This window comes from Drosophila yakuba, chromosome 4 (assembly GCF_016746365.2).
Source record: "Drosophila yakuba strain Tai18E2 chromosome 4, Prin_Dyak_Tai18E2_2.1, whole genome shotgun sequence".
NCBI classification, from domain to species: domain Eukaryota; kingdom Metazoa; phylum Arthropoda; class Insecta; order Diptera; family Drosophilidae; genus Drosophila; species Drosophila yakuba.
This window is the reverse complement of record NC_052531.2, coordinates 733,764-759,652: the sequence shown is the minus strand read 5'-3', so window position 1 is coordinate 759,652 and position 25,889 is coordinate 733,764. Positions and strand designations below refer to the sequence as shown.

The 25,889-nt window shown below is 35.9% G+C and overlaps 2 protein-coding genes across 10 annotated transcripts in view; both read left to right on the top strand.

The window, feature by feature from the left end:
- Positions 1-1,274: 1,274 nt before the first annotated feature.
- Positions 1,275-17,200, top strand: LOC6523739 (protein Gawky). Of its 2 annotated transcripts, XM_039377067.2 has the most exons (10): positions 1,281-1,499; positions 1,568-3,210; positions 3,410-4,875; positions 6,852-7,223; positions 7,666-7,959; positions 8,686-8,864; positions 13,077-13,227; positions 13,286-13,479; positions 13,540-13,822; positions 15,412-17,200. In XM_039377067.2, the coding sequence occupies exons 2-10, from the start codon at positions 2,775-2,777 to the stop codon at positions 16,195-16,197; spliced, it is 4,161 nt and encodes a 1,386-aa protein (XP_039233001.1). In that variant the 5' UTR covers positions 1,281-1,499; positions 1,568-2,774; the 3' UTR covers positions 16,198-17,200. The 2 variants fall into 2 exon arrangements, with proteins under 2 accessions (XP_039233002.1, XP_039233001.1); XM_039377068.2 differs by lacking the exons at positions 13,077-13,227; positions 13,286-13,479; positions 13,540-13,822; positions 15,412-17,200 and adding an exon at positions 11,523-11,994 and having other exon boundaries at positions 1,275-1,499.
- A 4,240-nt stretch (positions 17,201-21,440) lies between these two features.
- LOC6523738 (glutamate receptor ionotropic, kainate 1) overlaps positions 21,441-25,889 on the top strand; it is a 32,575-nt gene continuing 28,126 nt past the window's right edge. For 4 of the 8 annotated variants that reach the window (XM_039377179.2, XM_039377178.1, XM_002099577.4 and 1 more), the window contains exons 1-9: positions 21,441-21,562; positions 21,612-21,773; positions 21,830-22,063; positions 23,160-23,326; positions 23,904-24,140; positions 24,209-24,361; positions 25,195-25,398; positions 25,456-25,659; positions 25,731-25,835. In XM_039377179.2, the coding sequence (XP_039233113.1) occupies positions 21,487-21,562; positions 21,612-21,773; positions 21,830-22,063; positions 23,160-23,326; positions 23,904-24,140; positions 24,209-24,361; positions 25,195-25,398; positions 25,456-25,659; positions 25,731-25,835 (1,542 nt within the window). In that variant the 5' untranslated portion in view covers positions 21,441-21,486. The remainder of the gene's footprint in view (positions 21,563-21,611; positions 21,774-21,829; positions 22,064-23,159; positions 23,327-23,903; positions 24,141-24,208; positions 24,362-25,194; positions 25,399-25,455; positions 25,660-25,730; positions 25,836-25,889) is intronic. The other 4 variants (XM_015191384.3, XM_015191385.3, XM_015191386.3 and 1 more) reach the window with 4 other exon arrangements.

The following is a 25,889-nucleotide window of genomic DNA, read 5'->3' as shown; positions in this document are numbered from 1 at the left end:
AATATTAAAAAAATGGATTACATGGGCACCGTGGTTTTTAAATCTATTCTAATAGTCGATCACACTTTTTCCGACTATTATCGGTCCTGTCCATTTTTCATTTCCGATTTCTCAAAACCTGTTCAAGATCTAACTCCAAAATAATCTTTCCTTGTATACTTCCTTTCTTGTATACTTCCGAATGAACTTTTTGGAATTTTGTTGTCAAACATTCATCTACCGGTTTTCTTAACACGAAAATTAGATAAAATACCTTCGTTTTTAAATATTCAATTTATAATCCTATAACGTTTTCTGTATGTGTAACATTTACTTACGCAAAATCAGATTTTAAATTTTATCATATTTCGTTTATGAATAATTATTTTATATATGCAACTTAGATAACTGTTGATTTCGAGCTTTACAATTTTATCACCGTCTTAAATTTCTCTATGAATTGCTTAAAATGGCTGAGAGTTATATTAGGTTGGTATTTAATTGAAAAAGTACTAATTTAAACACAACGTAGGCAGTTGTGTAAACTGGGTATTACTAAAGATTGGTAACTATCGATTGGTACAAAAAAAAAATCGGTCATCTACCTAGAAAGCCAGTTGGTCCAGACAAGTGCGAGCGAGAGCGTAGTATTGCTACATTTTAATTTAAACGCGTGTGTTAAAATGAATTAGCATGAGTGTGAATGTTTTTGTGTGCGTACTCATCCGAAAACAAGCGCTTTGTCATTAAAATAAAAAGATCTGCAACAGCTAGCCACGGACATATATACGGACTACAATCTAATGTGTTGGTATAATCTTCCTGCTCATTTAAAATAAAGCAATATTTCTGTGTGGCCAAATACGGCTTAATACGATCAAAGGCGAAAAATTCAGACATAACCTAAGTATGCATAACCAAATTGGTCGCAAAAATCCAAGCAAATAGTTTCAGGCATACGCATGTGTGTATCAGTACAGAATAAATTCTTTTCGCTTGTGTATCGTGCATTGGAAAAAGTTTATATATACATATGTTCCAGTCCAGAGTTGCCACGCTTTAAAATTTTTTATATAATGACGTAAAGCGTCTATGAATTGAAATGTTTTGCATTTGCCTTAAGGTTTCCAAAACTAACTGTATTAATTTAGTTTAAAGTTAAATTTAAAGCGATGTACAGATTATATATGCATTAGCCTTTACACCCCACATACTTTACCATTCCGTGTGTGAATTTCGACTAGGTGGCAACATTACTAACAGCAATATCTGTATGCGTTTATTTAATACACTAGTAACTGCCGTCCTCATCGTCGAACGTGCGCCGAAATAAATATTCAATTACATCGAAATAGAATTATTTTGAGTAAAATCTGTTTTCACCTTCAAGATTAATATTACTTCTAGTTTATTTTGTGAAACATGAAAAACTTTATTTGAGTGCCGAATGTGTGTATGTTTTACAACACATACACACTTTGTGGAATCGTCAAAGTGGCTTGGCATGCATACATACACAGGTATACATGTATATTTATATGTATAAATATATATACTTATATAGAGAAAATCATCTCGCTCGGTATAGGCAAAATTTCTTGCCAATATTTGGCGGACGACACGAGTGTTCAATCTTAATATAAACGCAGCTGCTGGCAATGGATATTATTTTCCAACCCTCTCTTTGGTAGGTTCTTCTTGGATCTCCATATTGTGATTTTCTCAGGTTTTCGTTTAAATTTTCTTCTAACAAAGCACACAAGCGAGTATACTATGTAATATACTACTATGGTACAATGTCTTCTTTACATATGTATGTAGTAGCGTACCGAATGTATTAATGTATATATATATATATAAGTATTATACCAGTATATATATACAGGTTGTGTAAATTACATTTGGAATTTTAAGTTTATTTGAGCCCAATTGCAAACGAGAAATTAGGAAAGGTAGACTTAAAATAGGGTGCTTGCGTCAATGATGGCTGCCTGCCCAGAGTTGTCAAATTCGTTTTACATGTATACAAATGCGTATGTGTATTTATATACCATTGGTGTCGTGTTTTTAATTTTTGATATACAAATGTTTTCCACACGTGAATTTTTCGTTAATATGCGCCTGGGAAACTACCGGTTTGGCAGTAGCCCTGGTAGTGCACCGATCGCCATATTCATTTTATTTTTATAATTATTTATGTATGTATGTACATATTAAGTCTACATTTGTAAATACAATTTTATATGTTCATATATCTTAATCACTTGTTTTTGAATCGATAATATTCAATTTTTATTATTTCTTCTTTAGATAATAATAACTTTAGATAATAACTTCAGTTAAAAATCTGTAGATATTGATTTTTTTTTTCAAACTGCTTTGAAAATATTATCAAAATTTTTAATTTATTTTTAACAAAAACTAACATTAGGAAAACTGTAATGCATTATTTGTAAAAACAACATGCATGCTTATTCTTGACTGTCGTCTAGCTTTTATATATCCCGACATCTGTAAATATATACTATTTAATCAAAAGAAGAGGGAACAATTTAGAAATTTAAACAAACTTTATATAGAATGTATATCTTGTATTGATAATAATGGATGTTGTTTCTATATTTATACAGAACACAAAAACCAGAAGGATTAAGTCTTTCCTTTTCTATTAATTTTTAAACATCTTAAAAATTGCCATAAATGCTTATGAAAATGAAGTTAAAGATCAATTGGATGATGGAATAATAAGGAATGCTACATTTGAAGCTGACAATCAGTTAGAACACTTAAGCACTATGCGCGAAGCCCTTTTTTCCCAAGATGGCTGGGGCTGTCAGCATGTTAACCAGGATACCAATTGGGAAGTCCCCAGTTCGCCAGAACCAGCCAATAAAGATGCTGCCGGTCCACCAATGTGGAAGCCAAGCATTAACAATGGCACCGATCTTTGGGAGTCCAATTTGAGAAACGGCGGTCAGCCGACCGCACAGCAAGTTCCAAAGCCGTCATGGGGTCATACACCATCCTCTAACCTAGGTGGAACATGGGGAGAGGATGACGATGGGGCTGATAGTAGTAGTGTATGGACTGGAGGATCTGTTAGCAACGCCGGATCTGGAGCTGCTGTGGGAGTAAACCAAGCCGGAGTTAATGTCGGCCCAGGCGGTGTCGTTTCGTCTGGCGGACCTCAGTGGGGGCAAGGTGTCGTTGGCGGCGGACTTGGATCAACTGGTGAGCACAACATCTAATAGAAATAATTAAGTAAGCGTTAAAGATCCGTTGAAGGCTTTTGTTTTTCCACCAACATGTAACAATACAACGTCATAAATGCATTCAGGGTAGTATTAGAATTTAAATTCTTATTTTAAGTTCTACAGACAATTTTATTTAATTAAATCGAAATATGTTTGAAATCCTGTTGTTATTTTAGGAGGCAACGGATCAAGCAATTTAACTGGAACGCCTGGAGTCGCCACTGGTAATAGCGGAAACTCCAGCAATACTGGTAACGGTTGGGGGGACCCCCGCGAAATACGCCCTTTGGCAGTCGGTGGCTCAATGGACATTCGAAATGTTGAACATCGCGGCGGTAACGGTTCTGGCGCAACATCGAGCGATCCGCGAGACATTCGCATGATCGATCCACGCGACCCCATTCGAGGAGACCCTCGTGGAATATCTGGTCGACTTAATGGGACTTCTGAAATGTGGGGCCATCATCCACAAATGTCCCATAACCAGTTGCAAGGCATTACCAAAATGGTTGGTCAAAGTGTAGCAACTGCCAGTACAAATGTTGGAACTTCAGGCTCGGGCGTTGGTCCTGGTGGCCCTGGTCCTGGTCCTGTATCAGGCAATATCCCAACACAGTGGGGTCCTGCTCAACCGGTAAGCGTTGGTGTAAGTGGTCCCAAAGACATGTCGAAGCAGATAAGTGGATGGGAGGAACCATCACCACCGCCTCAGCGTCGCAGTGTTCCTAACTACGATGATGGTACTTCATTATGGGGTCAGCAAACTCGTGTTTCCGCTGCAAGCGGTCACTGGAAGGACATGACTGATTCAATTGGTCGTAGTAGTCATCTCATGCGTGGCCAAAACCAAACGGGTGGTATAGGAATAGCCGGCGTGGGAAATAGCAATGTTCCAGTGAGTGGCAATCCAAATAATCCCATAAGCAGTGTAGTCGGACCCCAAGCTCGGATTCCATCTGTGGGCGGCGTTCAACACAAACCAGACGGAGGCGCTATGTGGGTGCATTCCAGCAACGTAGGCGGCAGAAATAATGTAGCTGCTGTCAATACTTGGGGAGATGACACTCATAACGTTAATGTCGGCGCCCCCAGCGTTGGAAGTGTATCCAGCAACAATTGGGTTGATGACAAGTCCAACTCAACCCTGGCACAAAACTCTTGGAGCGACCCGGCCCCAGTTGGAGTTAATTGGGGCAATAAGCAAAGCAAACCGCCAGCTAGCAGTACTTCATCAGGTTGGAGCAGTGCAGCAGGCGTGGTGGATGGGGTTGATCTAGGATCTGAGTGGAACACGCACGGAGGGATTATTGGAAAATCTCAGCAACAACAGAAACTAGCGGGACTCAACGTGGGAATGGTGAACGTAATTAACGCGGAGATCATTAAGCAAAGCAAACAATACAGGATCCTTGTCGAGAACGGCTTTAAAAAAGAAGATGTTGAAAGGGCATTAATAATTGCTAATATGAACATCGAAGAGGCAGCCGATATGCTCCGTGCCAACTCATCCTTCCCGGATGGTTGGCGTCGACATGACGAGTCCCTTGGCTCCTATGCCGACCACCCTAGTTCAACAAGCAGCGGTGGATTTGCTGGTCGTTACCCAGTCAACAGTGGACAACCTTCCATGGCCTTTCCTCATGTAAGTAGTCGTAGAACCGTATTGTCGACATAATAATATATGAAAATATACAGCTGCAGTCAAAATAATAGTAGTGCCCAAGACGTTGTTAAAAAACCAAAAACAAAAATACTTTGCCACGTTTTACAATTTTTTTTTTATCAATGATAATTGTTTATATAATATTTTTTCAGAAAAAACTAGAGAGAATGCTATAGTCGAGTTCATTGACTATCTGATACCTGTTGAGATACTAGTTGAGTAAAAGCGCGAAGGAGAAATTTCAGCACTCACAGTTTTTGGTTGTTTGTGGGCGTTAGAACGATTTTTGGAAAATCGAGAAACATGTACAAGACTAACAAAAATTAAAAAAAAATATTTTTTAAAAGTGTGGGTTAGAGTGGGCGTGGCAACATGAATTGACAGACTTGCGCTGCTTGTCACTATAGGCTGCATGCTGAATATCCAACTTTCTAGCTTTTATAGTTCCTGAGATCTCGACGTTTATACGGACAGACAGACGGACATGGCCAGATCGACACGGCTTTTGATCCTGATCAAGAATATACATACATACTTTATATTGTCGGAACCGCCTTCTGCTTTACTTTACGAGTAGCGGGTGTAATATAATTGTGAAGTGGGACAAAAAATTACTATCAGATACTCGTTACTCAGCTAGTGAAAGTGCGGAGCACGAATTTCAGCATTGACAGTTATTTTGGCGGTTTGTGGGCGTTAGGGTGGGCGTGGCAAAAGGTTTTTTTAAAAACGATAGAAATTTACGAGAATGATAAAAAAATTTAAAAGTATCAAAACATTTTTTTTAAGTGTAGGCACTGCCTTTTTGGGCAATAGGGTGGGTTTTTAATGTAAAAAATTTTCTCCAAATCATATTTGATAAACCACCGTGCTTTACTATTTCTTAGGTATTTTTTGAAGAAAAGGCAAAAAATGGTGGTCATCTTAATACTACCTTGAACCTCTTTTCGAAAATAATATTTTTCGTTTTAACCGACCCGAAAATAATTCTTCACTTCTCCAAAGGCCAATTCAAGTGTTTTCTTGCAAACTTAAAAAGTTGGGCCGAATGTTTTTTGTGAGTAACGCCACCTTTATGGGACTTCTAGAAATGGGGTTATTATCTTCGTCGTCTTCCAATTACAAATCAACTTACATTTAATAACCATAGTAGATAAGATCCCAATAATATTTTGCACTTTCACATAAGTTTTTCCCGCATCAGTTTTTTAATCACATTTATCCTTTTGGCATTACAGTGTATGCCCCACGCCCCATGTAGTTAGGACTAAATGCCAAGGAAGAATTTAAAAATGCTAGGAACTATTTAAAAACACCCAAAAGTGTTGTTAAAGACCAAAATCATTGTTTAAAAAGGATTAAATATGAATAATATTGCCGATTTATCTGGCACTACTGTTGTTTTGACTGGGTCAAACATGTGCAGTAAGAGCGAAGAAGAAAAAAAATAAAGCCGGGTACCAAACATAACTTCACATTCTTAAAGAGCACATATTTATAAATACTTTTTTTATACACCTCTACGCAGAAACAAGTTTATAGGTCTGATATGAAAAAAACTTATAAAATACACACATACTGCATTTATTTAGTTAATTTATTTTAATATTCGAAGTGAACTTTTGTTATTGTTACTTATATAGAATGGAAAGTCTCTAGTTTTTTTGTGTCTTCCCCCTCCTCCTCCTCCCTCTTCTACAAACTTAACACCGAGACTATTTTCGTCTCAGAAACTATGGGATCATTATCGTCTGGAAGCTAAAAATGTTTGTGTTTATTAAAACGTTTAAAACCACTAAAAACGGTAAAATCAACCGGATAATTTTTTTTTTGTCGTTCTCGATCTGTATGAGATGTAGTATCTAATGTCAAAGCACTCTAATTTTTCGGACCCTCATAAAAACTTTACAAACCAAAGCCTGATATATTAACCGTAAAATTTCGTTGTTTTCCAGAATAACCTTATGAATAACATTGGAGGTACCGCTGGAGGTGGTAACAACAATACGAACATGACAGCTTTACAAGTGCAAAAGTATTTAAATCAAGGCCAACATGGTGTTGCTGTTGGACCGCAAGCTGTTGGTAATTCTTCAGCCGCATCTGTCGGATTTGGTCAAAACACATCTAACGCAACAGTGGCAGTAGCAGCCTCTGTAAATATAGCAGGAAATACAAACAACCAACCGTCGGGTCAGCAAATTCGCATGCTTGGCCAGCAAATTCAATTGGCCATTCATAGTGGTTTCATCTCTAGTCAGATATTGACTCAACCGCTAACACAAACAACCCTTAATCTTTTAAATCAACTTCTTAGCAATATTAAGGTAATTTTCCATTTTAAAAAGGCAGCCCATGTTACGGAATAACAACTAGTACTTTAGTGTGGGATAAAACTGTTATAGAAAAAATTATCTTATGGAAACCAAAAAGTATACTCGGAATCCGATCCCTGAAGCGATGTAATCAACCAAAATTCTTTGATTCAAGCAATGTAATTTATTAATGACATTATGACAGTGTCATCCTAGTGGTGTTTATAGCAAAGAGAATTTTATTAAAACATAATTTTTTTTCTCATCGTCAGATGAATAAATTTTTATCGAATGAGTATTTTTGATGGTGAAAGGAAAATTTTTGTAAAAGACATTGCACAAGACATCGCAAGGAATTAAATAGCCGAATCCATGGTTACCTTGAAAACAATTACACTAGTTTAAGTTAAAAAAAAATACCAACCGTTACTGAATTTAAAATGTGTTCTTTCAGCATCTACAGGCAGCGCAGCAATCCCTTGCCCGCGGGGGAAACGCCAATCCAATGGCAGTAAATGTGGCTATATCTAAATACAAGCAGCAAATTCAGAATTTACAGAACCAGATAAATGCACAACAGGCTATATATGTAAAACAGCAGAATATGCAACCAACTTCACAGCAACAACAGTCCCAGCAACAGCAACATCCTTCTGTTCATCTAAGTAACTCAGGCAACGACTATTTAAGAGGTCACGATGCAATAAATAATTTGCAAAGCAATTTTTCTGAGCTCAATATTAATAAGGTAAGCTTTAACTAAGCCTTTGCTATCTCGGCTTTTTTTTGAAGGAACAATTATCCTATGCAAAAAGGGTATTTTTCTTTATTATTTTGTTTTGTTATTTTTTTTATTAATCTGACTTTTATAAGTGTAGAATGATTCAAAAACGAAAATAAGGAACGTTCAAGTATTTGGTATTATTTGTGTTTTGACTATATGCCAAGCTCGAGTTTAAATAGTAAAAGAGAAAGAGATTTCCGTTTGTAATTGATCAGCACCTGAATCCATCTAGTCATGACTTACTTCCCTCTAGCTACAAAAAGAGTGTAGGTGTCTATGGAAGTTTAATAAAAATCAAGAGCTATAGTCAAGTTCCCCGACTATCTGATACCCGTTATTCAGCTAGTGGAAGTGCGATGGAGAAATTTCATTGACAGTTTTTGGCGGTTTGTGGGCGTTCAAGTGGGCGTGGCATGAAAAAAAATCGAAACATTTTCTAAAAGTGTGGGCGTGGCAGTGGGCAGTGGGCAACATAAGATCTCGACATTCATACGGACAGACGGAAGGACGGCCGGAAAGACGGACATGGCCAGATCGACTCGGCTATTAAAACGCCTTCTTCTGCCTGTTACATACTTTTCAACGAATCTAGTATACACTTACTGTACGAGTAACGGGTATAACAAACCTGCACAAATTCAGTTTAAATGGTTGTAGGACCGTCTAAAGAAATCAATAAAATATTTTCAGCCAAGTGGATATCAAGGAGCGTCCAATCAACAATCCCGATTAAATCAGTGGAAGCTTCCAGTATTAGATAAGGAGATCAACTCTGACAGTACGGAATTTTCTCGTGCCCCAGGTGCAACTAAACAAAACTTGACGGGCAACTCAAACAACATAAGCTCTTTGGGTCTTCAAAACGATAGGTAAGTTATTTAGTTTACCTTTATTCTCTTAGATAATACGTATAAGTCTACCAAACAGATCTAAAAATGATTTAATGCATTGCAAAACACATAGGAATAAGACTTTGTCTTTCGATGCCGGATAGGTACTAGAGGACTGCATAACACCATTCAAACCGGCAAATGAGACATTCGTGTTGAAACGAACGAAGTGAATTCGGCGCGTTTGCAAATGAACGAAGTGAAGTCGGCAACGCGCGCCGACTTCAATTCATTCAATTCAAACGGCACATTCTGAAACGAACGAAGTGAAGACCGAGTAAAGTGAATGGGTGATTCGAATGTCTTGTCTGCGTATGCGTGTGTGTGTGTGAGTTTCAATAAAAGATGCTAAATTCGTGTTTTAATATTATTGTTTAATTTTACTTATTTTTATTATTATTACTTATTTATTATTACTTACTTTTTTTTTACTATTCTTTTTTAAATATTTATATTTGACAACACCATTTATATATTCGTAATAGGCAAATGTTACAATATTATTAAATAAGACGCACACGCACATAATAACACACAAACACAGAAAACTTAGACTTACCTCCGCGCTGTCCGAACTCATTTTACACAATGACAACATAAAGTATTCAGAGTACTCTGAATTTCTATTGAAAATTCATTGGCTTCATTTAGTTTTCGCGCGCATTCATTGACTTCATTTCGCTCGGGTGCCCAAAACTCCGAACGCATACGAAGTGAACGCAAAGAGATCGCGACAACTGAATGGTATGTATTCTGAATACATACTAAAACGAATGAGTACTCTAAATGCAAACAAATAGAATGGTGTTATGCAGCCCTCTAATTGGTACAAAATAATCTTACCATAGACTCTTTAAGGCATACTGAGCTTTTGTTTTATTTTGCGATTATTTCTAGAATCAGGTTTTATATTATCTACTTGTAAAGAAAAAATGTATATCAAATTTGTTAAAGAGTATTAACTAAAAATATTCTTGATATATCTGTTTGCCGTGTATTAAAAGCTGAAGATTCTACAGATGCGCGCTTAGATTGGCCAACAGCCGAGTCGATATTAACATGTCCGTCTATCCCTCCGTCCGTTTTTACGAACGTTTTTTTTTTTTAGTTTTAAGGCTAAATGTATAAACGTTTTAAGTAAACTTTATAAGTCGAGTTGGTCACTATATCATAAGCTGATATAAAACAAGAGAGAACGCTAGGGTCGAGTTCCCCGACTATCTGATACCCGTTACTCCTCTAGTGGAAGTGCGGGAGAGAGTTTTCTACACTGACAGTTTTTGGCGGTTTGTGGGCGTTAGAGTGGGCATTGCAAAAAGATTTTTTGCAAATCGATAGAAATTTACAAGACGCTTTTTTCTACCGGGTATATAGAGCTGCGAAAAATTACCTACAATTTAGGGTTTGAAAGGAGCTGAAATACTTTTTTAGAAAGGTTAAACAATTCACTTTTTAGAAAATGAAAAAGAACTAAAATTGTTTTATTTATTCTTATCTTAAATGAGAAACTTTGTTAAGAACGACATTAGCCGAAAAATAAAATAGCAGCACTTCATGAAAAATGCTTAAATTCTCAATTTAAACTTCATAGTAACAAATTCACTAATAACAAATGTTTGCGTGCTACATACGATTAAGACATACATACGATTAAGATCCATTGCCACCAAAAAAGAAACGCCTTGCTCTTATCTGACCATAAAAAGTTCGTCCATTTTTCCCATGGCCAATTTAAATGTTCCTTGATGAACTTAATGCCCTTGGGTATGTGTCTCCCATTTAAAAGAGGGACTTTCCTTGAACTGCAGCCTTTTAAACCATGTTCCCTGGTGCGGATATGTTGAGTTCCTTTTTCAGTTCCGTAGCTTTAAATGGATCCTTCTAGCTCTCGGGCCCTAGCCTTTTGTAGAGATGGGTGCCCAATTATTGTTTTCTCCCACGTTTTTCGGGATTCTCATTGTAGGTGATTGCATTTCCTATAATTTTCTTTTAGCATTGAAGGATTAGACCAATATTTCTGTGTGATTATTCTTCAGAAATTGGTTTTTTAACCATGTCCGATAAATCTGAAGTGCAATGCTTTCCTCATCCCATTTTAATAATTTTTTTTCCAACATTATAACATATGTTGGAAATAGGAATACAAATGTCAAGTTTTGTTTCACCATGGGATGGGAAAAATATCTAGCATTTTGCGAAAAATTTGTACAATCGGTACCGCAACGTTAATTTATTTGATCGAGAATAAAATACGTCATGGTGCTGCTATTATTTTTTTCGCAACTGTATGTATGAAGAACAGGTTTTGGTTAAATCTATTGCATCGAATGCCAAATTTCTGTTCTCTGCCCGTTCTCTTGCGTTACTTCGGCATGCGTCTTCATGTCGTTTTCGGCGCGCTGTATTGCCGCAGCGGCGGTCTTACATACATCTATTTAGAAGTGAATGACAATCTAGGATATATAAACTTATTTTTACATGTCCCTTTTCGCGAGTGACTTTTTTTCCCTTCTTTTTTTAAAATGGACTGTATAGATAGACAAAAAGAAAGTCATTCTTAAGCACATTTACAACTTTTAGGCTTTAAGGACCGACAATTGTGGTGCAGTGGTTTCACTAAGGTTAATCCTTTTGCAGCGACGTTACTATTGGTCAACGACTACAAAAGGTGCAGCACCCACTTAGTTAAAGGCCTATTATGGCAAGATTGGACTACGCCAAAAACCAATTAACCTGGCCATTCTCCAAATGGCGTAATATCCTCTGTTCTGGTGTGTCGAAAATAATGCTATTCGGTGGTAAAGGTTCCTGACAGTATGTTAGTGGATTTAAAAGCACGGAGTACCACCCAAGCCATAGGAGTCCCAAGCATATGATTTGATTTGGTTTTGGATGGTATTATGGACCAAAACGTATATATACACTGACGAGCAAAACTGTAACACGAGTTGCGTATTCCAACTTCAACGGTCGGTATCTTCTTTCCTATTTTATGTACGATAATAATCTTAGTCTTGTTTTGTTGCTAATATATTTGACTATCGTTTGTGGCAATATGAAGCGATTTGATCATTTGGAATAAATATGCCAAAGCAAAATGTAAAAAAAAGTCAATTGTTACAGTTATGCACTGGGGTTATATATTAAACAAAAATTTGATTTGCGATTATTTTAATAATGAGTCCACATCCCTTTTAATTTTTTTAGCTCTTGGTATTGGAATAGAGATCCTACAGTCCAGTCACCAAGTAAATTGAAGCAAACCGTGAAGCACGGTAGCGGATCAATAATGGTTTGGGGAGCTGAAAAAATTAAAAGGGATGTGGACTCATTATTAAAATAATAATGCAACTCGTGTTACAGTTTTGCTCGTCAGTCTAAATATACTTACAAATGTTTTGCTGTCTTATACTGAATTTAATATGTCCTTGGAATGGACATTCCAACAAGATAATGATCCTAAACACACGATCGATCCTTAAAACCGATCGAAAACCTGTGAGGCGACATAACATTATGTGTCAAAGAACTCCCCGATTTCTACAGCTCAGCTTTGGCAAGATTCTTCCAAACAAGGACTAGGTGGACTCTATGCCGCGCAGGAGTAAGACACTGATATGCAACAAAGACCGCAATCAAAATATTAGTCATGTTGAACTTTATTGCTATGAACATAATTTGTGAACATCGAAATTTAGTCCTTTTATGTTGTTTTTATTCATATTTTATAAACTATCGAAGAAATACCTACTATTGAAGAAATACCTAATTGAAGTACCTAATGAAATTATAAAGTAAATATGTCCATTAAAAGTGTAAATTAAAGGATTTTCTGCCTTAAGCTCGCAGGTCATAAGCACTGCTATTGCAATGAACAAATATATATTTTACAAGTTAGTGTCGATTCTATTGCAACAAATGCAAAATGAGAAAAAAGCACTCAGTGAAACTCTAGCTTATCGAATCAGTGTTTAAAATATAGTTCACTAAAACATATAAGGTTATATTGGGGCATATCTAGTTTAATTAATTCAATAACTAGTTAGTAGCCTATAATGCAATAAAGCCTATTACTTTTTTTTTACTTATCATGGCAAACAGCTTGTAACTTTTTATATTTTAAGTCAATATTCCTTTTTTGGAATAATTGATTTCTCTTACATTTTCTAATGTGATCATCGGATTTTATAGTACATGGTCAACTGGACGCAATATTGGAGACGGTTGGCCTGACCCCTCATCTGATAATGAGAATAAAGACTGGTCAGTTGCTCAGCCAACTTCAGCAGCAACTGCTTACACTGACTTGGTCCAAGAGTTTGAGCCAGGCAAGCCATGGAAGGTAAAAGTGTTAATTTACATAAAATGTAAACATATCCAAGCAGAAGTTTGTTTTTAAGGGTTCACAGATCAAAAGCATAGAAGACGATCCCAGCATTACACCAGGAAGCGTTGCTAGATCTCCATTATCTATTAATTCGACGCCAAAAGATGCTGACATATTCGCTACCGGTAAAAACTCACCGACTGATTTACCGCCGCTAAGTTTATCATCGTCTACATGGAGTTTTAATCCAAACCAAAATTTTCCGAGGTAAAGTACGAAATATATATGCCAAATTTCTGATTCGATTATATTTCAATACCGTCACAGTTGGTCTGACAATAGTCAACAATGTGCCGCCACTTCAGAACTTTGGACAAGCTCCTTAAATAAATCATCGTCTCGAGGTCCCCCGCCGGGATTGACTGCCAATTCAAATAAATCTGGAAATGGAGGAAATAGTTGTACGTCAACGCCAACGACTGTTGCTGGAGGTGCTAATGGATGGTTACAGGGTCGAAGTGGCGGTGTTCAAACCACAAACACAACTTGGACAGGTGGTAACTCCTCTTGGGGCTCCAGTTGGTTGCTTCTAAAAAATCTAACAGCACAGGTATGTTAAAAATGTATATTTTTCTGACCATACAAAGTCAATAATTTTGTATATACGTAAGTTATTCTTTTTGCGGGTAGTTTAGTTTTAATTATTTCGCTCACAGAATTTTTGTTTTTTTTTTGTTTTTAGATAAAACGTATAGAATAGATAACGGGTTGTACAAAAAACCAATGTCTCTGGGTTTTTTAAAGTAATTCAACAAATAAATACAAAATTTACCTTGTACATACACCCATACCCATTCATAAATACACCCTGCAGTTCCATTACTAACTTTTCACAGGTGTATAACTGATCAATAAAAATTTCAAGTATGAAAACTAGCGAGGATTTGAACATTGGCATGTCCTAGGACTGCTATAAAAAAACTCAAAAAAACACCGCTAAAACACCACTTTTTAAGCTAATTTGAACCGTGTTTTTAGAACAACATTTTAATCCTTTTTGTATCAATTTTTTAGTGATTTGTATCAATCTTTCATCAAATGTAATTCATCAAAATGAAATGAAAAAATGACAAAATTATTCATAGGATTTAAGTGTAAACAAGAAAACATATGAAATATCTATAAACATGCTGTGTCTTGTGCGTCTTCTTGTTCTACGGAGTTTGGGCCAGCTTGTTTCAGCTGCGTTGGAAAGTAGGACTACAGTTCAATTAACCTTAAAATAAAAAATATTAGTATTATGTCCCAATGTCCTAAATGTCCTAAAACAATTTACCTTAAGTGATCATTTTTGTGAGTTATTTTTTGTTGCTTATAAAATGCATCAATTACCTGAAAAAATTAATGAATTGAATTCATGAAAATAAATGAATGAGTAAAACTGGCACTTAATATATGTAAAAAGCGTGTCCTTTTCACAAAAATCGAATCGCAAGTGACTTCGAAAACGGGTTCTTGCCTTTTAAAAAGGAAACCGTTTATCTATGTATATGGTTTTCTTATTGTTATTTTCCTTTTGCTCGTCCCGTCCGTTTTACCTGCACAAATTCCCAACTTTAATATTTCTTACGATGCCTGTGAAAAGGCAAAGCAGTTGGCTCTGCTGGCGTTGCCGATGATTTTGTGATGTTTTTTCGTAACGATGAGTTGTGGAACTGCAGGGTACATACGTACATACATACATACATACATACAAAAGTACATACATATATATAAAGGTGCATACATACATACATTGAATTAAACAATTTTATTCACATAATTTTAACCCTCAAAAAACCCATCTATTCTATAACCTTCAACACACTTATCCATGGGACTTTAAGGAGCTGTTCAGTCTACATTAATTTTAACGACAGGCTCCGCCCACCACTCAACTCACAACACATTCACACATATGCATATATCTTTCCCTTGCCTATGTTAAAAAACCCGGATTCTTAATACTGTGTGTAATAAGTCAAAGTAAATGTTTCTGCTCTTTAAAGTATATGTTAATCACCAATATATTAATCAATTACCCAGTTTATATTTCTTATTTTGGCAATTGTGAATTACGTAGTCGAATTTTAAATGACTATATTATAGTTATAAGAAATAATTAATTTTTTATGTCATTACCTATGCATTTTTTTCCAGATTGATGGTCCTACTTTGCGTACATTGTGTATGCAGCATGGCCCCCTTGTCAGCTTTCACCCGTATTTGAGCCAAGGAATTGCCTTATGTAAATATACAACTCGAGAGGAGGCTAACAAAGCGCAAATGGCGTTAAACAACTGTGTCCTCGCCAACACCACAATATTTGCTGAATCTCCCAGCGAGAACGAGGTGCAAAATATAATGCAGCACTTATCACAAACTCCTTCCTCTACGAGCTCTAGTGGAACTGGTGCTGGCAACGGCGTAGGCGTCGGCACTTCAGCCAATAATGTAAACAGTGGCCCTGGAGCTTGTCTATCCGGAAACAGTAGCGGCAACGGTAACGGAACGAGCAGCGCAAGTGGAGCCTGCAGCGGCAACAATGGCAATAGCAGTGGCAACAACAGTAGTGGCGGGGGAGGTAACAGCTGCAGTAACAACACGATTACTACTGTAGCAAATTCAAGTCTACTTGGTTCAAGTGGTGGCTCTGTCTCGAATTCCTCTGGCGGTACTGCTAGCTCTAGTACAGGTTCTGTAGTTAGTGGTACAACGAGTGGGAATTCCATAAATGGGGCAGGGACTGCAAACAGTTCTGTTTCAAAGAGTAGTGCAAACAATTTACCTAGTGGCCAGTCTAGCGCCTCTAACTTAACTAATAGCACCAATTCAACCTGGCGTCAAACTAGCCAAAACCAAGCTCTTCAAAATCAAAGCAGGCCATCAGGCAGAGAAGCTGACTTTGATTATATATCTCTCGTTTATTCCATTGTTGATGATTAAAAGATCAATTACCAGTTCCATTGGTCATTGGCCATTGACTATCGCATTCTGTGACTCAAGACACACACCCAAAAGCTTCAAATGATATGATACTAAGTATGTATGGAAAGCAAGACCATGTTGTGAGGAATACAAAAGTGGATCGACTGATAGACGAATGGACTTAGAATTTTGTATGCCTGTAGATTTATTTTTCTTCATCGTTCATAGATATAAACTTGTAAATGTAAGTTTAAATTTTACCAATATAAAAAAACATCCGACATATATATATATGATGTTAAAAAATGGCATGCTTCATGGTTTGCTACAACAAAAAGCAAACCTTCTTATTAAGTAAAGTGTTTTGACTATGGCTCCCAAAGCTTACCTTTGGAAGCGGGAAAAGTTCTCTGCAGTGTATATGCAAACTCATATGGTAACTTACACATTAATAAATTATGTATTGCAACACCTATACATATGTTTATGGAAAATAAAAATTTTCAGTAACGACTGAAGTCGAGTGTCGGTAGCATTAAGGGACAAAGTCTAATGTAATTATCTAATTTGCAGCCTGTATTGTCCAAGATACAACATATAATAGATGCATTGTATATCGTTTGTGTACATAGATATATGTTAGGGCCACGTCCTATTTTGCTGCTTGTGCATATCGACCAAATGCCTACTATTCTTGAGTGTTTTTGTGTTTCCAGTAAGGAAAAAATACCTGTGTTATATTCATTATAGGAAGTTATAATCGTATTACGGTTTTGCTTTCAATAAAGCATTCCCACCGAAAAAGTTCGGTTATACATTAAAAAATCACAATAAAAATATCTAAGAAGTTATTTGTTGCCTTTGAGTATTGAGCCATTATTGTTGTGCTTGGGAATGAATTCCATTTATAGATTTAATGTCTGTTTAGTAAAAGTAAGTGATTCAAATAGAACATTAATCTGATGTTATAAGATGAGAGGGGCTTCAATATACCAAAATAAATACGCAATAATAACTCGTACGTTTGAAGTGTATATATACTTGCATTTGAGGTCAAAATAATAGTAATGTCGTTCAAGCAAAAAGTTATTTTTGATCATTTTCTTCATAATTTAACACAATCATTGTACTTTTGAGAAGCTAGATCTTATAAAAAAAAAAACAAGAGAGAACGCTATAGTCGAGTTCCCCAAATATCTGATACCCGTTACTCGGCTAGTTGAAGTGCGAAGGAGAGCCTTCAGCACTGGCGGTTTGTGGGCGTGGCACAAAGTTTTTCGGCAAATCGATAGAAATTTAAAAGACTAATTCAAAAATGAAAAATATCAAAACAATTTTCAAAAGTGTGGGCGTGGCAGTTTTGGGCGGTTTGAGGGCTTTACGGTGGGCGTGGCAAAAAAAATTTTTGTGCAAATCGATATAACTTTACAAGACTAATAAAAAAAAAGAAAAAATATCAAAGCATTTTTCGGAAGTGTTGACGTCGCAATTTTGGGTGTTAGAGGAGTGGTGGTGGCAACATAAGCCAACAAACTGGCGCTGCGTCTATGGCTTTGGAGCCGCATTCTGGATTCTTAATTTTCTAGCTGTTATAGTTCCTGAGAACTCGACGTTCATACAGACAGATGGACGGGCATACGGACATGACCAGATCGACTCAGCTATTGATCCTGATCAACAAATATATATATTTTATATGGTCGGAAACGCGATGAAATATGATTTAAAAAATTTAATGCGTGGTTGGCCCATGTCAATGGTTAAAAGGTCATTGTTTTGGAGGACTGTCATCGCAAAAAAGCTTTTAACTTAAATGTAAGTTTGGAAACAATTGGAAGACGACTCAATAAGAATGAGATAAATTCAAGAAGCCCAACAAAAGTGTTGTTACTCAAGAGAAGCAAAGGTAAACTTGTATTGGCCCTTGCAGAGAAATATTTTGTGATTGGTTAAGTCCAAAATAGTTTTGATTGGAGGCAGTGCCTCTAGGTAGTTAGTTAGATGAACACCGTTACGTGTTTTTCTCCGAAAAGTACCTTCGGAATGGTAGAGAACGGTGGTTCATCAATTATGGTTTAAGCGAGTTTTTCATAGTATGGAGTTGAGCCTGTGGAAACTTCCCAAAGAGTGCTTTGCAGCCCATGAAGTCGATGTCATGCAGTGGCCCGCACAATCAATCTCATTCCAATTAACTATACTTCTTGGAAACTCTACAAAGATGCTCAAGTCAATTATTGCAAACGAAGAATACTCAACAAAATACTAAACTATTGGATATTATCTAATATTAATCATAAAAATTTTAAACATTTTGAGCATATCTATTAATTTTATTACAGATGTATGTATATCCTTATACCAAATAAAAATTGACCAATAATTATACATAATATTGGTGGTATATTCCTAAAGATCAAAAATATTGCGATATTCGGCTGTCTGCCTGTGCGTCAAGATTTAACACCCTATACAAATTGGATATGTAAGAAAGCAAACAAACAGTTTTCGTACACATACAGGAGGTATGTATATTGATTTCCGTTAACTATTTGTAATGCAAAGGAGTATATAATGTAAATATTATATATTATATGTATATATATAAAGTAGAATCCAGTTACAGCAACTTTCAAGGGACCGACGATTTTACGTCGTTATACCCAGAAGACGCACTAACAGAAAGGTGGAAAAAAATTTTGTTTATGTTCGTAATATGTTTTAACATAAAACAATTAGAAAAGCAATTAGTGCATTTACTCACATTTAGCGACTTTACGGATTAAGTTTTATTGGAAAAAAGCAGAAAAAACTATAAATATAACGGGACATCTCATGGAATATATGCATGAGGTCTGCAACGCACGATGTAAACATTTTTGTGACGTCGCACAGTGGCGCATTAGATTCTTTTGGGTTACAAAAATCATAACTCTTGAACCAATTGAAATATTTTCATAATTTTTTTTTTAATGAAGGTAATTTTATACCTTTCGAATAAGTGGTGTGATAAATAGTAGATTTTATTCTCGAAAATTAATTTTTTTAGAGGCAGTTTTCTCAATTAGTTTCCAATTTCGACAAATACTTTTCATTTGTTTTCTCTGAAAATGCTAATATGGTAAATATTTAATGTCTAAAAAACAAAAAAAAAAATACATTTTTAAGAACAAATTTATTTTTTTTTTATATGTATTTTGTCAATTTTTCATCTAATTTTATCTTTTTTTTTTACAAATAATTAAAAATAATCATTAAATTTTACTTAATTTCATATTTTTAAAAAATAGTTAATTATTATATGTACATTTATTTAAAAATAGTACAAAGTCAGGGATTGAAAAACAAGCCGCCAATATAGGAAAAAATGTATGCCCCCGCCATACAATGAGCCTGTAGCAGTATTGAAAGTATCTTTTGCCTGGGAAATTCGGGGTGGGACGTGGGGGGAACTCCCGATCTCTTTTGATTCTGAACAAGAACATATTCAAGAACAACACCTCATACTCCAAACCCAGGGAATGGTAGGAAATCGATTTATATACTCAAAGTTGATAAATATGTGAAAATTAGTTCTTCGGTAAACAGGTTCCTACACTTGCAAAGAATATTATACATTTATTTTACCGAGATTTGATGACCCCTTCCATAGAGACCATAACCAAGCCGGTCGGTTGCATATTTTACCTAAAAATCGACCGCAAAGTCAGAATTTTCTACAAAAAATACCTGCTTTTTTTGCAACCCAAAAATGTTTCAACTTTGAACACGTTCAAGTTCTAAAATACTGAACCGATTTGAATTATTTTTTGGATTCAACCCCTTTGAACTATTACCTGTCGAATGCGATATCCCACGCAACAATCCGTTGTCATCAAAAATTTGATTTTAGTATAGCATTTGTATCTAATCTTTCTAATATCTAGTATCTTTCTAACAGAGTCGTTTGATGCTAAAAATTGTTGGCCTTATTTTGCTGTATTTATTCCCGTTACTCGTAGAGTAAAAGGGTATACTAGATTCCTTGAAAAGTATGTAACAGGCAGAATAGCCGAGGACCAATAGCCGAGTCGATTTGGCCATGTCCGTCTGTCTGTTCGTCTGTCCGTCCGTATGAACGTCGAGATTTCAGGAACTACAAAAGCTAGTTGAGATTAAGCTAGTCGAGTCGAGTTCCCCGACTATCTGATACCCGTTACTCAGATAGTGGATGTGCGAAGAAGAAATTTCAACACTGACAGTTTTTGGCGGTTTGTGGGCGTTAGAGTGGGCGTGGTAAAAAGTTTTTTGGCAAATTGATAGAAATTTTTGTAAATTGACTAATACAAAAATGAAAAAATATCAAAACATTTGTCAAAAGTGTGGGCGTGGCAGTTTTGGGCGGTTTGTGGGCGTTAGAGTGGGCGTGGCAACATGAATCGACAAACTTGCGCGGCTTCTATGTCTGGAGTCTGTATGCTTAATCTCAACTTTCTAGCTTTTGTAGTTCCTGAGATCTCAGCGTTCATACGGACGGACAGACGATGGCCAGATCGACTCGGCTATTGATCCTGATCAAGAATATACATATATACTTTATATGGTCGGAAACGCTTCCTTCTGCCTGTTACATACTTTTCAACGAATCTAGTATACACTTTTACTCTACGAGTAACGGGTATAATAAGAGAAATTTTCATCACGTTCATCGTGGTTTTATAAATTTTTCTTCAATACATTTTCAACTCTCAGAAATTAAAAACATAATATTTCATCGCTTATGTATTACTTATAATTTATTGGTTTTATGCATTATGCAAAACTTTAGTTCGTTATTATCAAAGACAAAAATGTATTAAAATCATTAAGCCTCAATTCTCGCATTGACGTAGACGTGCAGGCGAATCAGTTGGTTTTGAGTAGTGACGATGGTTTGTCGAACTGCAGGGTATCTACTCAATGATTGATTAACACAGAATATGCTAAAAACATATTAGTGAACAAATGAATTTGTAGCTATCTTTCTGATAAACGGGCTGTGGTTGGTAAGTAAATGCAAGCGCGTGTTTCGCATTTAATTACAAAAGGAAAGTGTGACGAGAAAATAAAAATGTATTGCCACTTTCAAAAATATGCAGATATTCGCAGATTTCCTAAAATTTTGTTTATTAAAGGAAAATAATGACAATGGTATTTTTCAGTCGGGACATTCTTTTTTCTTGTTTGCGTTCTATACTTTTGTGTGGCTTCAGCCGTACCTGTGGTTTTCCAAAATAGACAAAATGATTTTAGGCCAGTCGTTTCTTTAATGCCTAAGGGGTTGCACTCGTAATGTTTATAGCAAGCGGCTTATTACTGCTTCAGTTTATTTCATACGCCTCGGGAGTTCCACCCTTAGTCAGAATTGGTAAAACATTCAGAAATTTGTCTAATCAGTCTTTTAATACATTCTTTAGGCGCTATATTTTCAAACCAGCCTGGAAAGTATAACTCAGAAATGGCGTTTAGATACGCCATTCATAAGCTTAATATGGACAAAAGTATTTTGCCTGAGACTACCGTTGATTACTATATTGAATATGTAAACCGATTTGACTCTTTCGAGACAGTTCAAAAGGGTAAGATTGCGATTGTCATTGGGAAACACTTAGTTAAAACGTAACCTGTATTATAGTTTGCAAACTTATACGAGTTGGTGTTCAAGCTATTTTTAGTCCAACTGACTCTGTTTTGGCGACTCATATAAATTCAATTTGTGATGCCCTGGACATTCCAAACATAGGTCGGTCTGCCCATGACTTTTCTATTAACGTCTATCCATCGCAGGAATATGTAAATTATGCCTTCAATGACGTTATACAGTATTTAAATTGGACACGCTTTGGAATCTTGCATGAAAAAGAAAATGGTAGGTCTCCAATGTTTAAATATAATACTAATCATAGATTCCGGTATTGCACATGAGCGCCAACTGCTGCAGAAACATTTATTTACGCCTTAAAATAATAATTCATAGCAAATTTCCATGTAACAGCGTGATGCATTCAGTTTTTGGTGTCTCACAAGATATTGGCCGAATAAGTATTTAATATCTGAACGCCTGGAAATACCGAATTATGCTTTAAGTCATTGGAAAGGTGTCTCCAAATGCTTTCGATGCTTTTCAAACGTATTTTATCTAAACACAGCATATTAGCAGCGAGGACAAAAAAGAAAAGCTTCTACCCTTTTTGGCAAATTTAAACATTTGCATTTATAAACGTTCACTTCACAACGTTCACTCTAACCTTGATACACCGACCATTATTTATACCCGTTACTCGTAGAGTAAAAGGGTATACTAGATTCGTTGAAAAGTATGTAACAGGCAGAGAGAAGTGTTTCCGATCATATAAGGTATATATGTTCTTGATCAGGATCAATAGCAGAGTCGATCTGGCCATGTCTGTCTGTCCGTCCGTATGAACGTCGAGATCTCAGGAACTACAAAAGCTAGATAGTTCAGATTAAGCATACAGACTCCAGAGACATACATAGAAGCAGCGCAGGTTTGTCGATTTATGTTGCCACGCCCACTCTAACGCCCACAAACCGCACAAAACTGCCACGCCAACACTTTTAAAAAATGTTTTGAATTTTTTTCTAATTTTTGTATTGGTCTTGTAAATTTCTATCGATTTACCAAAAAAGTTTTTGCCACTCCCACTCTAACGCCCACAAACTGCCCAAAGCGGCCACGCCCACACTTTTGAAAAATGTTTTGAATTTCTTTCATTTTTGTATTGGTCCTGTAAATTCTTGTCGATTTGCCTAAAAACTTTTTGCCACGCCCACTCTAACGCCGACAAACCGACCAAAAACTGTCAGTGTTGAAGACTCTCCTTCGCACTTCCACTAGCTGATGATCCACTATCTGATGATTAAGAAAGGCGACTAAAGCTTTCTCACTTACTAAAAGTAAATATATAAAAGTAATAAAAAAAAATATAATAACATTGTTACAGGAATTATAAACTTGCATCAGCTATCCCGGTCATTTAACGGAGAAGTTCATATGCGACAAGTTTCCCGAGGGTCCTATTTATACGCATTGAAAGAATTTAAAGGAAAGGAAATACATAATATTATAATTGATACAAACTCGAACGATATTTCCATTTTGTTAAAAAATGTAAGTAACATTTTTATTTTAGGATACGTATGCAAAACGACCTAATCAATAAAACAATTAAGTTATTACATTTAATTATTTATACCCGTTACCCGAATAGTAAAACGGTATACTAGATTCGTTGAAAAATATGTAACAGACAGAAGGAAGCGTTTCCGACCATATAAATCGACCAGGATCAATAGCCGAGTCGATCCGGTCATGTTCGTCTGTCTATCCGTCCGTATGAACGCTGAGATTCTCAGGAAGTTAGTCTTATAAGTTTCTATCGACTTGCAAACATTTTTTTTTATTTCCACGCCCAGACTTTTGAAAAATGTTTTGGTATTTTTTCATTTTTGTATTAGTATTGTAAATTTTTAACGATCTGCAGAAAAACTGTTTTCCACGCTCACCCTAAGGCCCACAAAAAAGCCCAAAACTGTCAAGCTGAGTAACGTGTATCTGATAGTCGAAAAAATCATTTTTATATTATATCGTCTATACTAACGAAGTAGTTGTTGTGTTATTTGAACTTTGCATATATTAACACTTCTTTAACTCATATGTGATTCTAAATTTTTAAATAAAATTATAGATATTACAACAGCAAATGAATGAATACAAGTACCATTATTTGTTTACAAGCTTTGACTTGGAAACTTATGATTTGGAAGATTTTAAATATAATTTTGTAAACATAACATCATTTCGATTGGTTGACACTGGAGATGTTGGGGTAAAGCAGATTTTGAAGGATATCGCATTCTATAGTCACCATATGTTTAAAAACCCATTTTTTAATCTTCATGTGAAAAAATCAACTATTCTTGAGGTAAGCTATTATAAATAGAAAAGTCGTGGAAAGTACACCATTTTAAAAGCGTTTAAAAAAATTTTTAGTCAGAGCCAGCCCTAATGTTCGATTCGGTGTACGTGTTCGCGATAGGATTGCAGACATTGGAGCAATCGCACTCTTTAAGCTTTTCAAATATAAGCTGCGACGAGGAAATTCCGTGGAATGGGGGCCTTAGTCTTATTAACTACTTAAATGCGGTGAGTTTCATTACATTACATTACAAAAAAACAATATTTCTTCGAAAAAAGCGAAATTTAATTTTCAGTTCTGGGTGAGTGTTTTTACCCGTTAGTGGTAGATTAAAAGGGTATACTAGATTCGTTGAAAAGTATATAACAGGCAGAAGAAGGCGTTTCCAACCATATAAAGTATATATATTCTTGATCAGGATCAATAGCCGAGTCGATCGGGCAATGCCCGTCTCTCTGTCCGTCTGTGTGTCCGTCCGTATGAACGTCGTGATCTCAGGAACAATGCAAGCTAGAAAGTTGGGATTAAGCACACAGACTCCAGAGACATATGTAGATGCAGCGCAAGTTCATGCTGCCCGCCCACAAAGCGCCCAAAACTGCTACGCCCAAACTTTTGAAAAATGTTTTGATATTTTTTCTTTTTCATTAGTATTGTAAATTTATATCGATCTGCAGAAAAACTATTTGCCACGCCCACCCTACCGCCCACAAACCGACCAAGACTGCCCACACTTGAAAAATTTTTCGATATTTTTTCACATTAGTCCTGTTAGTCCTGTAATTTATTCTTAATTTGCCAAAAATCTTTATACATCGCCCACTCTATCGCCCACAAACCGGCAAAAACGGTCAGTACTGAAATTTCTCTTCGCATTTTCACTAGCTAAGTAACGGTTATTAGATAGTTGGGGAACTATAGCGTTCTCTCTTCTTTTTTTTTATTGTAGAGTACAAAAAAGTAAGTAATATGTTTTTAATTTATTTTTTTATGAATAAGATTTATATTTATACTTATTTATATTAATTAATTATATTTATTGATTGTAATACTTCTTAAGGTTGAATGGAAAGGTTTGACAGGTCCGATTCAGTTTAAAGATGGCCACCGAGTTCAGTTCAAGTTGGACTTAATTAAATTAAAGCAACATTCCATTGTTAAAGTCGGGGAATGGACCCCTCATGGGCATCTGAATATAACAGAACCATCAATGTTTTTCGATGCTGGGTCCATGAATGTGACACTTGTAGTGATAACAATTCTGGTCTGTGAGGACGACGAATATAAAATATTTAAAATTGATTGTAAAATGTACTTTCAGGAAACACCATATGTAATGATGCATTATGGCAAAAATTTTACCGGCAACGAAAGATTTTATGGTTTTTGCGTAGATATATTGGAAACCATTTCTCGGGAAGTTGGGTTTGATTATATACTGGATCTGGTACCGGATAGAAAGTATGGGGCCAAGGACCCCGAAACTGGGAATTGGAACGGAATGGTTGCTCAGCTAATGAAATATGTAAGTTTGTTTGCTATTGTTTCCTATTTGCTTTTCTGTTCAAGTGACAAATAACACATAAATATATTTAGAAGGCAGACCTGGCCGTTGGATCTATGACTATAACGTATGCAAGAGAAAGCGTCATTGATTTCACTAAACCATTCATGAACTTAGGTATAAGTATTTTATTTAAGGTTTGTATATAATTTTTTGTAGTTAAATTGATGGTAATGATAAAAGACTTTTCT

Coding starts and splice junctions, on each gene's coding strand:
- LOC6523739 (XM_039377067.2), top strand. CDS start 2,775: ATGCGCGAAGCCCTTTTTTCCCAAGATGGCTGGGGCTGTCAGCATGTT. Junction 8,865..13,076: donor TTGGGTCTTCAAAACGATAG/GTAAGTTATTTA, acceptor CGGATTTTATAG/TACATGGTCAACTGGACGCA. Junction 13,480..13,539: donor CCAAACCAAAATTTTCCGAG/GTAAAGTACGAA, acceptor ATACCGTCACAG/TTGGTCTGACAATAGTCAAC.